The sequence below is a fragment of the Callithrix jacchus genome, chromosome 7 (genome assembly GCF_049354715.1).
Source record: "Callithrix jacchus isolate 240 chromosome 7, calJac240_pri, whole genome shotgun sequence".
Taxonomy (NCBI): Eukaryota; Metazoa; Chordata; class Mammalia; order Primates; family Cebidae; genus Callithrix; species Callithrix jacchus.
In genome coordinates, this window is record NC_133508.1 from 112423578 (window position 1) to 112436250 (window position 12673).

At 35.9% G+C, this 12673-nt stretch overlaps 1 protein-coding gene across 2 annotated transcripts in view; it reads left to right on the forward strand.

Annotated features, from left to right (window-relative positions):
* Positions 1–8421, forward strand: part of LHX8 (LIM homeobox 8) — a 31789-nt gene extending 23368 nt beyond the window's left edge. For both annotated transcript variants that reach the window (XM_002750973.7, XM_035251894.3), the window contains exons 8-9: positions 3824–4007; positions 7710–8421. In XM_002750973.7, the coding sequence (XP_002751019.5) occupies positions 3824–4007; positions 7710–7786 (261 nt within the window). In that variant the 3' untranslated portion in view covers positions 7787–8421. The remainder of the gene's footprint in view (positions 1–3823; positions 4008–7709) is intronic.
* Positions 8422–12673: the final 4252 nt, after the last annotated feature.

Sequence of the window (12673 nt, forward strand, 5' to 3'; positions counted from 1 at the left end):
CTGATTGCCTGGGGATCACCCATGGGGACTGCAGAACAGTATGGGTTGCTGCCAGTTTCTTCTTCTGTTATCTTCATCCCAGAAGGTTACCTGCCAGATGTCATCCTGAGCTCTACTTTATGAGGTGTCTCTTTGGACAAATGGGGGTTGGGGAGCTGCTTGAGGAGACAGTCTGTCCCTTATGGAAGCTCAAGTGCTGTGCTGAGAGCTCCGTTGTTCCATGCAGAGCTGCTGGGCAGGTACTTTTAAGTCTGCTGTGGCAGAACTCGTAACCACCTCTTTTCCCAGGTGCTCTGGCCTAGGAAGGTCAGCTTTATTTATAAGTTCTTGTCATGCTGCTGCCTTTTTTCATAGATGCCCTGCCCTGCATGGAGTAGTCTAGTCACAGTCTGCCAGAAGAGGTGTTGCTGAGCTGCCACAGGCTCTGCACAGCTGCTGTGTGAACTCCCTCGGTTTTTTGGTGGACTGCCTTGGTAGTGGTGGTTGCCCTTCCCCACACTGAGCTGGACCCTCCTAGGTCCAGCTGTGCTTGCTGCAAAACTCTCAATCCAGAGGGTTTCAGATTGCTTGTTTTGTGGGGGTGGTACTCACTGAGCCAGATTGCCTGGCTCCCTGTCTCTGCCTCCTCCCTTTCAGTTGAATGGGCAGCTCTGTCTCCCAGGCATTCCAGGCACCAGTTGAAATGGCCGCCCAGATTTGTGTGAGTTTCCGTGTGCCAACCCGGCACCAGCTGAAATCGCCATGCTGAAAACTCGTGGCGCTTTTTAGCTGGGGAATCTTCTGGTCTGTGGGAAGTTAAAATTTGTTCGGAAATGTGGTGGGCACTCACCCTCTGCGTTGTTCTTGCTGGGAACTGCACTCCAGAGCTGTTCCTATTTGGCCATCCTGGATCCTCCAACCAAGACCGTATGTTTTTACTCACTTTTCTATTGGGTTATTGTCTCTTTATCTTACTTGATACCATGTTAAACTTTATGGTTCATTAATTTCCTTTTTAGTTTTTCCATACAGAACTTTAATGTTTCTATGTGTTAAAATCTCTGTCTTTTGATAATTTTGGCCTTTCTTATGCTTCCCTATCTAGAGAGTATTTCAATGTTGCCTTTTGTTTTCTTAAAGTTTTATTGTTTCAATTATTTACACCTAAACTTCAATTTATCTGGCTTGATTCCATGGGAGATAGGGATTTATCTGTTTTTTTCCTTTCATTCAAATGATAAATTATTGGTTTTCCCTAAACCAGTGAACCATGCTTTCCATCTTTGTCATATACAAAATTATTATATTTGGCTTTTTGTCTGTGCTTTCTGAGGGATTTGTCCTCAGCATTAGTATATACTAATACTAATCAGAATGCATTAGTATTTTGCTTTTCCAGTATATCTACATGGCCTGATTTCAGCTTAGTTTATGATTTAGAACTCAAAAAATTAAAGGAGTTACACAGGAAATTTTAACTCTTATTGGAGGTTTGCAAAGCAGAAAGAGGAAATTTTGTCAGGGAAGAGAGTCAAAATGACTTGTATTTGATTCTAATGCTGGGTAGCATTCATGCCAGAAGCAATTTTCTGATGTCTGGAACTTTTATATTTTTGCTCTACCAGTTACATGACACCTTGCATTTGCAGACCTCTATCTGCTTGATTACTCTGGATGATCTTTCCAAGAAGCTGCTTATTCAGTATTAAGATAGTTATTCTGCTGTTTATATCATAATTTCTTCATGTTTATTTACAAAGTTTGAGTTTTTTGAATCAAAAGATTGTGTTTCTATTGTTTTACAACTGCGTAGTTTCCATTCAAAATATAATTTATTGGAGACAAAAAGATACTTTGAAGAAACTCTGGGAACCATAATGAAACATGTTTTAGGTTGTATGTAATCCTCTGGCATATGTGTCTTCTAGGTACCATAAGGGGAAAAGGCAGGTGTCAGAAGTTCCCCCTTACACATTGGAGAATGTTTGAGTAGTGTCATCTTGATTGGATGAGGCTAGTGTTAATAGTGACATCTATTGTTCCAGAGCTTATGGGCAGAACTGTGGAGTTTTGGGGCCTCTGAGTCTCTCTGACATTCCAGAGAATAAGGATGTGGGGAGGCTGTGACTTCCTACTCATCTTCCTTGATACATGTCTAAGTCTTGTCCCAGAAACATTCCTTAGGTGCTGCTTTTCAGCCACCTGCTCAAGGCTATGTATCCCACTAAGTTATTAAATTTTCTTTCTTTTAGTTTTAATCACTCTTGAGAGTACACTTTTCCAACCTTCTATTTTTTAGTGCCAGGTGCACGGTGTGTTTTTGAAGTCAGGTCAGCTTTTTCTTATAAATTCTTTGCAGCTTCCTTTTGTTCCACATTAATTAGCCCTGATTCCCTTGTGCCATCAAGGACCTATCACCAGCCTTGAACAGACTTATGCCCCTGGTGTTTCCCTGGCTTTATATCCCCAAAATGTTCTCATGCCAAGTTTTTATCCCTTCACCTCTCTTTTATCTCATGACAGAATTGTTTGGAGTGATGGAAAATAAGTGATACAGTATTTTAATAAAGTAACACTCTATGGCCAAGTTTTGTCATCTGGCAGGGAATTCAAACACAGGCATATTAGTTACTGGAAGCATTCTGGGCAGTCTAGACTTACTTGCCCTGACCTGGATGTAAAGCTTCACTTGCCCTGAATTTTCTTCCTTTATTTCTGTAGTAGAGTGGACAGCAGGGTGGTTAGAACTTTACATTTTGTGGACTCTCACCAGTGGATGTGCTTTTCTATAATTCTACTTAAATATTGTGAGTTTTTTCTTATTATAGACCTGACCTTAACATGCTTCTTTGAGAATAGCCTATGTATTCACCAAGAGAAATTGAACTCAGCAGGCTAAAATGTGACTGGAATAACTGAATCAAGAGGTTTGTAGAAAGGTTTAAGTTCTCTCAGTAGGGATTTTAGTCATTTGAACAAGGATTTGAAATAAGTCCAGCAGGTGTCTAAGAATACATTTAGTAGTCTTTTTTTTTTTTATGTTCTGATTAAAAGAGATTTTTCTGCTTTTCTTTTTGTCCTAAATGCCAGTAGTAAAACCAAGGAGATTTCGCTGGAATTCTTGAGGCCTTTCCCCACCTTTTCTGTGGAAGATGCTGTTTTAGTATAGAATTGACTTTGATTTTTTATTTTTTAAAATTAATAGAATTTTGAGGTTTTTTTGTTTTGGCTTTTGTTTTGTTTTTGAACAGATACAAAATATCCATTGCCCAGGCTGGAATACAGTGGCACAAAATTGACTCACTGAAACCTCCACGTCCTGGGCACACATGATTCTCCTGCCTCAGCCTCCCGAGTAGCTGGGATTACAGCCACCATGCCCAGCTAACTTTTGTATTTTTAGTGGAGATGGGGTTTCACCATGTTGGCCAGGGTGGTATCCAACTCTTGGCCTCCCAAAGTGCCATGATTATAGGCATGAGCCACAGCACCCAGCCAAATCTAATAGAGGTTAATAATTGCATTCAAGGGGTAACCTTAAGATTTGACCAACTCAAATTCAACAGACGAGAATCCCTTAAGCAATCGGTCCCCTTTCCCACTTAAATAGAATTGGTTTTTAGGTAAATCACCAGAGAGCTATCACCTGAGCAAGAAAAATGACCATTGTTATTTGGACCAAAATATTTCTTTCATATAGAACTTTTTTAAAAAGCCTATTTACATTTATGCTGTGCTTGTGTGGTAGTGTGATTGAGGTCACATTCATTTTTAAACTGAGTTGGTAATGTCTCGGAAGCTGGTGTGTGACCTACCTACTTCCGTTGCTTTTCTCCCTTCTCAGGTGTGGTTTCAGAACTGTAGAGCACGCCACAAGAAACACGTCAGTCCTAATCACTCCTCCTCTGCCCCAGTCACAGCAGTCCCACCCTCCAGGCTGTCTCCACCCATGTTAGAAGAAATGGCTTATTCTGCCTACGTGCCCCAAGATGGAACAATGTTAACTGCGCTGCATAGTTATATGGATGGTAGGTATCCCAACATTTAATAGCTGTCTCCCAAGCAATCAACAACTGGTAACTTCTAATATTAGATTATTGATACAATTCACATTTTGAAATATTACCTCAGTAGTAGCTAAAAAATACTGTGGGGGGTACAGTAGAGAGCAAAATTATCCAAACATTTTATTTCTGTGATTACATTTTAAGGAAGAAGTTTAATACTCACTTTGCAGCTATGTTGCAGATATTGATAATGACTCTTAATGCTTGATTTTTACTCAGAAATTTTTTTGTTTTTACCAATGTGTGTTTAAATACTTTATTATGATCAGAGCAAGTGTTCACACTCAGATCTTTAGATGGGAGTTTAATAAGTTTTGCTACAGAAACTTTTTTTAATTGAAGCAAATCATACATTTAAAAGAGTGCATATGTAATAACCATACAGCTTGATGAATTAATAAAATGAATGTATCCATATAGATACTGCCCAAAAGAAGTAGCAGACATAATTAGCATTTCAGAAGCCTCTCTTATGCCTTTTTCTAATTATTGTCCTTTTCTCCCAAAGTAACATAGCACTGACTTCTAAAAACATCTTTTAGTTTTGCCCTTTTCTGAACCATACAGAATGTATTATGTGTCTCACTTCTTTCAATTACATTGTGAGAATCACCTATATTATTGTGAGAATCAGTTATTTGTTTTCATTGTTATACAGAAATCCACTGTGGTAATATGCCACAGTTTGTCTATTTCCTGGTTTATAGACATTTGTGTTTTTTCCAATTTGTGCTTTCATGAATATGCTGCTACGGACTTTGTTGTACATGCCTTTTGTGCACATTAATTCACACTTCTATTAGATATGTACCTGGGAGTGGCACATGAGGTCATGAGGCTCAACTTCAGTCATTCTGACAGTTTTTCATAGTGGTTGAACCAGTTTACACCTTGACCAGCAGCAAGGTTCAAGGTACTCAACACTTGGTATGGTATAACTTCCTAATGTTAGCAAATTTGATGATAGTGTAGTGCAATCTTATTTTAATTTGCCTTTCCCTGGTGACTGGGAATTTTTTCATCAGGCATTTGTATATTCTCTTTTGTGAAGAGCTGTACAAGTCTTTTTGTCTATTGACCTACTGGCTTGTTTTTATTATTTATTTAAATTGATTTACCTTAGTTCTTGATATAATCTGCATATAAAGCTTTTTGAGAATTTATGTGCTTAGAATATTTTCTCCTACTCAGTAGGTTGGCTTTTTCTACACTTAATGGAATGTTTCATTGAGCACAGGTTCCTAGTTTTAATGTAGTTTATATCATACTTCCTTCATGAGCAGTCCTTTTTTTGGTGACATGTGAAAGAAATTGTTTCTACTTAAAGATAATGAAGATATATCTTTTATGATATCATACAGAAACTTTGTTTTGCCTTTGATGTGCAGATTTACAATTCATTTGGAATTGAATTTTATGTGTGGTGTGAGATAGCAAGTGAAGCTTTTTTGTTATGTTGATGAAAATAGAAAATTTCAAGCTTCTCTGTACAGGCACATTTGCCATAAATCAAGTGTCCCCATGTTGTGTCAATTTTTGTGCTTTCTGTTTTATTGGTATATTTATTTTTGTGTTGCTACCTAACCATTCTTATCATGCTAGGTCTATAATTCTTAGTATCTGATAATTCAATTCTTCCTATTTTGTTGTCATTCAAGTTTGTATTGCCCATTCTTGGCCCTTTGTATTTTCATAAAATTTACCTACTTGTCAATTTCCACCCCAAAAGGGAAAACAATTAAGATCTTGATACAGTCTATTGCAGCAAATATATCGATCAATTTTAGGAAACTGCCATCTTAACAGTATTCCATACCATAAACTTTAGTATGTCTTTGCATTTATTTAGATCATCTTTAAATCATCTCTTATGATTTAGAGTTTTCTGTTTATTAATCTTGCACATCTTCTGTTAAGTTTATCTCTAAGTATTTCTTGTGATGCAATTGTAAGTGGTATTTTCTCTATATGTAGAAATTGGATTATTTTCTTTCAGCACTTTGAAGATATAATTACCTTGTCTTCTGATTTTCATTGTTTGTTTTGCATATGGATAGCTAGTTAACCTGGCCCCATTTATTGGTAAAGTCAGATATTGACTTTCTTGCTCCTTTGAAAATAAATCTTTTTTTCTCAACTTTTCTCTTTGTGTTTGTCTTTTAAAAGTTTTATCTTACTGTGCCTAGGTGTGCTTTTTGAATATGTAGTTTCATGTCTTTCATTATGAAAATTCTCAGCTTTTGTCTCCTTAAATATTGTTTCTGCTCCTATGAAAAAATTTTACCTTTTCTTTTGAACTATTTTTCTAGTTCACTAATACTCTCTATATCTAATATCCTGTAAAAAAAATCATACCCTAAGTTCTTAATTTTATTTGTGTTTTTCAGTTTTAAGGTTTCCATTTATGTGCTGAAATCATCCATTTTGTCACTTTATCTTTATTTAAATTGTTATACTAATTATAGTGATACTCAAGTAAATGTCTGATAACTCCAATATATGGATCTTTGTTGGGTCTATTTTTTGTTTGTTTTTTTCTCTTTCTTTCAAGTCATGTCTTGTTATTTGTCTTGTTATTTGCTATTGCATTTCAGATGTTGGATATGAAAAACTAAAAATAATTTGAGGCTTTGAATGATAATCTTCCACTAGAGAAGATTAGTTTTACTCCCAGAAAGTCAGGACAAGGTGAAATCAGCTTAATTCAATCAGGCACCATTCCTTAGGAGGGCTGGTATAGTTTTGTTTTACTATTCCTTGGATTTAGCCCTTTGGAATCACAAATGAATCCCTGTTTTGTTTTCTTTTGTTGTTTTTAACTAGGGCTTCTCCTTCTCGGCGGGCCCTGCTCTTTAATTTTCTCACCACTCTGCCAAAGTCTAACTTCTGAATGCTCTGCTAAACTTCTCAGCCTATCAGAGATTTGTTTTGTTTTAAATTGTCATTATCCTTGCGGGAGAAAAAGCATCCTTATTTTCTTTTCCTCCATTCTGGGACTTGACTTTGTTAGTTCTCACTGCTTAAGTGTCTTTCAGATGCCTTCAAACAGATTTTTTAAAGTTTTATCCAGATTTCCTAGATAGTCTCAGAGAAAGGTTTGGTTTGAAGCAACATAGCCCTTGCTGAAAGCAGAAACTTCATTTTAAGTTTCGGTTTAGTAAAAAATCAGAGCCTGTACCATTGTTGCCATTTACTTATACTAGCATTAAAATTGATTGTGTTCACATGGAAGACAGTAGTGTTGCCCCTGAGTCCAGTGTGGTTTGATGTATGCCTAAGGAGGAGGTAATTAAACATTAATGAAAGAAACATGAGGAAGATCGTCCTATACAGATACCTTCCTGAGAAAGCCAGCAGCATCTTTGAAGATGAACCCATCTCTTTCTAGCTGTAGGGTGAAGTGCAGTGAATGGGGTATGGATGGAGGACATTAAAGTGGCAAAATATGGTGGCCCCAAATAAAGATTTGGGGGTAAATCTGTTCCTGGACTCTTACTATGCTGAATAAGTTAATGTTCTGGCTGAGGTCAGTGGAATGAGTGTAGCTTGGTGCCCTCAGCTACAGTGAGTGATGAAAACATTGCCTTGGATTGTTTTTGTTTGTTTATAAATCAGTTTTATTCACCTACAAAACTGATCCACAAATTTCTTTCTATTTTGTAGCTCATTCACCAACAACTCTTGGACTCCAGCCCTTGTTACCCCATTCAATGACACAACTGCCAATAAGTCATACCTAATTCTTTTTTCAGGGATATAATTGATGAAGGATATAAATTTGTCATTTATTATGTATAAAATACCATTGAAAAGATATTACTGTTAATTTTTTATTTAACACCTAAAGCATTTCCAACATCACTTCGCTGCCCAGGTATGTATCTGTAGTTGGCCTGCAAGACACTTTTATTGATTCTTCATTTTTGTAAAACTTATGTTTACAAGAAGAAAACAAATCAAAACGTTTTTTTGTATTGTCTGGAAATAGTTCACTCTAGTGTGTATCTGTTAATTTATTTGTCATCAAAAGAGCACTTTGCCTAAAAGAAAGGACTGACAAGTGTGCAAAATGTTTACAATCTTTTGTGAAATTGTAGTTTATCATTAGTTTGTATCTGTAAGTTATTGTTATAAATATTACCTGTATTTTTTGTTATATACAACTTTATACTTTAAAGCTTGTATCTGTGAATTTGCAACTGAAATTTATTTTGCCAATGTTTTCTGAATGAACTAAATAAAGCTTCTGTTGTAGCATGCCATGCAAACACATTATTGTGTTTGTGGTTGATGAATTATGGCTGTAAATAACACTATGGTTTAATAAGCCCACTATTCTGAGTTTATTAAACATTTTCCATTCTTGTGAAAATTTCAACCAATTTGTCCTTTTTGTGTGTTTTCAGCAGTAAGTTGACTTTAGTCTCTTTAAAATCTAACAACTAATAATTTTTTTAAGTATTGTGTTTTGAGCTGTGTTATATGAGTACATTTAAGTAGTAAACTTATTCAACAAAAGAATACATTAAAACTAATTTGGCAAAAATTCTCATTTAGGCCAGCTAATAAAATCAATGTGAAAGAGAAGGCAGAATGTATTTCAGAATGGCCTTTGGAGGGTATTAAGAGCCAGAAATGAAATATGGGCCATAATATATTTCTTTAAGAGTGAAAAAGGAGAACTGAAAGTATCTGAAATTTATGAGCAAGGTTTCTAGAGCAAGAACTCTTTGCATTTTCTTCTTAGTGAATTCTTTTTAGGGATTGTGACTCTAAGAGCTGAAATCTAAACCTCAGGACTTTATCTTGTGTGGCAGTGGAATTACAAATTTTTGGATTTAAAGAATTTAGTACTCATTTTTTGTCTTTCATATACCAGTTGGGGGAAAAGGAGGTCATGAGAAAAGACTTTTAGAACTTAAGTCTTTGTTTGAGCAGATTTCCATCAGGCTGAAGACTGGAAATAATACTAGAGTATTTATAATTTTGTTCAAGTAATCATAAATGCAACCAAAAAGTAATCATGAGGACATAAGTAACTTACCTGCCTGAAACCAGAAGCAACCTGCCTCACTATGGGAGAAAGAGGGTTTTTTTTAAAAAACCTGTTACTCTAGTTTAAATCCCTTCGTAGCCAGAAGTCAATTCATCGATCTTGAGATTGGTACTAATCTCTGTGGGTTTTTGTCTACCTGTCCCTAGCATGAAGTGGTGAGGTCAGCTTTACCTTTACTAGATGCCAAGGAAAACTCTTGTCATATAGCCAAGATAATGCACTATTAGCAGGTTACAGCATTACCCAGCTGACGATAACTGGCATCCCTTAGCTTGGGAGGTGACTGATTGTGAGTATTCATTTTTATTTGCTGTCTTTTTCCTGACTTACCATCCTCTGACTCTGTTCAGAGAATTTTTATAAAACATATCACCACCCTTTTAATTCCAAAGATGGATGCCCAAAGTTCAAGTAAAATTTATTAAGAGGTTCAAAGCTATCAAAATTTATGAGATTTATATATCCTGCATATAAACTTGTTAATCATGAAATAGATATAGATATATAAAAATACATTGCTATCTCAAACTCCTGGGCTCAAGCAATTTTCCCACCTGTCCTCCCAGAATGCTGGGATTACAGGCATGAGCTACCGTGTCCAGCCAAAAACTAGTATCTTATAAAGGAGCTGAATTTAAGCACAAGCTGCTGCTTTTGTGACTTTTTTTTTTCCTTTAGTTATTCTATGTATATGACTAAAGTGAGCAGTCATTAGGATAAATTTAAGCAAAGGCTACTGCTTTTGTGACTTTTTTTTCTTTATTCTGTGTATATGGCTAAAGTGAGCATTCATTAGGATAAATTTAAGCAAAGGCTACTGCTTTTGTGACTTTTTTTTCTTTAGTTATTCTGTGTATATGGCTAAAGTGAGCATTCATTAGGATTTTTTCAGCTGAGATTTCATTCAAGCATCTGATTTTGCTATCTCTAGCCAGAGATCTTATTTATAATATTTAGGAAAGAATTTAAGTGTTTCCATGCTAGTAATATTCAGTGTAAGTATGTGAGCACAACACTACTTAAAACAGATGGTCAGCTTTTGTGAAGATTAGAAGAAAGCTTTATATTGTTGGAGTAGCAAAGACCTGGGTGACAAGTAGCTATCTCTTAGGTGTGAAGACATTCATGAGCTGTGAGAGGGTAGTATAGCGTTCGTTTTCTTTTTGTTTTCAATGCAAATCAAGAACCCTATTCAAACATTGAAATGGAAGTCATACTAAGTCAATAGTCTTTAAGTGATTCTTTTTAGTTGGACAAGGTAACATTAACATTTAGTAGTAGTTTTACATTCGACAAATGTCATTCTTAAAATTCCACATCACTTATTGTAGATTATAAGTACATCTGTTTTGAATATCCCATAATAAACATTGTTAGATAGAATCATAGTTCATGTTTTTAAAATTTGTTACAGTCATCTGAAAGCTGATAGCTGTAGTATTTCTTGATGTGGTACATTATGTGTATAATTACTCTAGTAGCATTATTAAACTAGGTGGCATCTTGGGACTTTTGTTATGGCATGGATGACTTCACCAGTTAGCAGAAGTAGTGTTTCTATTTTATTAGTTAGAACAGAAGTCATTTAGCTTGCAATACACTAAGTACCAAAAGTATATTAGTGTAGGAAAAATTCCCAATGGCTCCTACCTGAGAAGGTAAAGAAACTGATATTAATACTATATGACTTTTACTCTTTTGAGATGCAACTAAATATTTAGAGAGATGGATCTGAGTCCAAAACAAGTTCAGGTACACTGGATAAAATAATAAACCTCTACTTGGATTCAATCACATTTGTAGCCTGCTTTTTTCCCTTTAGTAAATATCTTTCCAAGTCAAATATTATCTACACTATCATTTTAACTGATACATAGTACTGTGTCTCCGCCAAATTTCATGTGTATTTCACATAGTCTTCAATGTGGTGGAAAAGGAAGGGCTTTTGAGAGATACCAAGTCATGAAGGAAGAACCCTTGCAAATGGGATTAGTGCCCCTATAGAAGAGACCAAAGGGGCTTGTTTACCCCTTTGCCCTTTAGCCATGTGAGGACACACAGCAGGTGCTATCTATGAAGAACAGGCCCTCACCAGGCAGAATCTGCTGGTGCCTTGATCCTGTACTTAACTGCCTCCAGAACTGTGAGCAGTACATTTCTGTTGTTCATAAATTACTCAGTCTGATATTTTGTTATAGCCGCCTGAATGGACTAACACATATAGTATTACATTGCTTGAATGAAGCAGTTTTATTAAATAGGCTGTATTCATCATAATAAAAAGATACAATCTAACATTGTGAGCACTTTCAAGATGTCCTGTTTGAGTGCCTCAGAGGTATTTTGATGTATATATACAGCAACTTCGTGAAACGGGTTCTGTTGTCACCCTTATTTTACAAACGTAGAAATTAAAAATTTGTTATGACCACTATCTCGGTGACAAGTAACAAAGCCAATATTTGAATTTAGCAACTTAGTGATTCTAGATGCCATAATTTTAACCACTGTGCTATACAATTAATATTTTAAATGACACCGTGATGGCATCTTTATGGCTACCTGCTACCTTTTTATTTACACCCTTATTTCCCCAGTATGAATTCTTGGAAGTGGAATGGATGTACATGCATTGGTTTAAAATGCTCTTGAAATGAATGCATCGATTGCCCCCCAAATGTTGCACTAAATTACATCTCCAGCAGTATTTGAGGTGTTTTTGGAACTCTTGTCTATCCTGCCAAAATTAATCTTATCAAAAATAAAAACTTTGTATTTCATTTATTGATATAAAATTGTAGTTTGCATTTCAGAGAACTAGTACTTTGTTTTGTTTTGTTTTGGCAGTCTCTCTCTGTCACCTTGGCTGGTGTGCAGTGGCACAATTATACTTCACTGTAGCCTCCAACTACTGTGCTCAAGTGATCCTGCCAAGTAGCTGGAACTACAGACACATGCAACCACACGCCACACAAAATTTCTTTTGTAGAGACAAGGTTTTGCTATAATATGATGCACAGGCTGGTCTTGAACTCCTGGGCTCAAGCAGTCCTCCCACCTGTCCTCCCAAAATGCTGGCATTGCAGGCCTGAGCTACCATGTCCAGCCAAAAAGTAGTATCTTATACAGAGAGCTAAATTTAAGCACAAGCTACTGCTTTTGTGACTTTTTTTTTCTTTTGTTATTCTACATATATGGCTAAAGTGAGCGTTTATTAGGATTTTTTTCAGCTGAGGTTTCATTCATTTGATAGCAAATGTTTTACTTAGTACCTGGCACTCTATCATATTCTATTTTCTCTGTTGCTGATTATGGTGATACCTTTATTACACGGTCCTTCATACTTTTCAAATGCTTTTCTGTATATCATTATGTTCTCTTTCAACAGAAAAGAAAATTGAAATTTAGGATGCTTCAATTAACATAATTAGGACTTCGGTTTTAATATGCAAGAATTCTCCAGGGCACCAGATTACTTTTATAAATATATATAGATCTTAGGGGAATAAATTAACAAATTTTCCCCAGTTCCTTGAGTTTCATAAGAAATAGACTGTCACAGGCTCAAAGT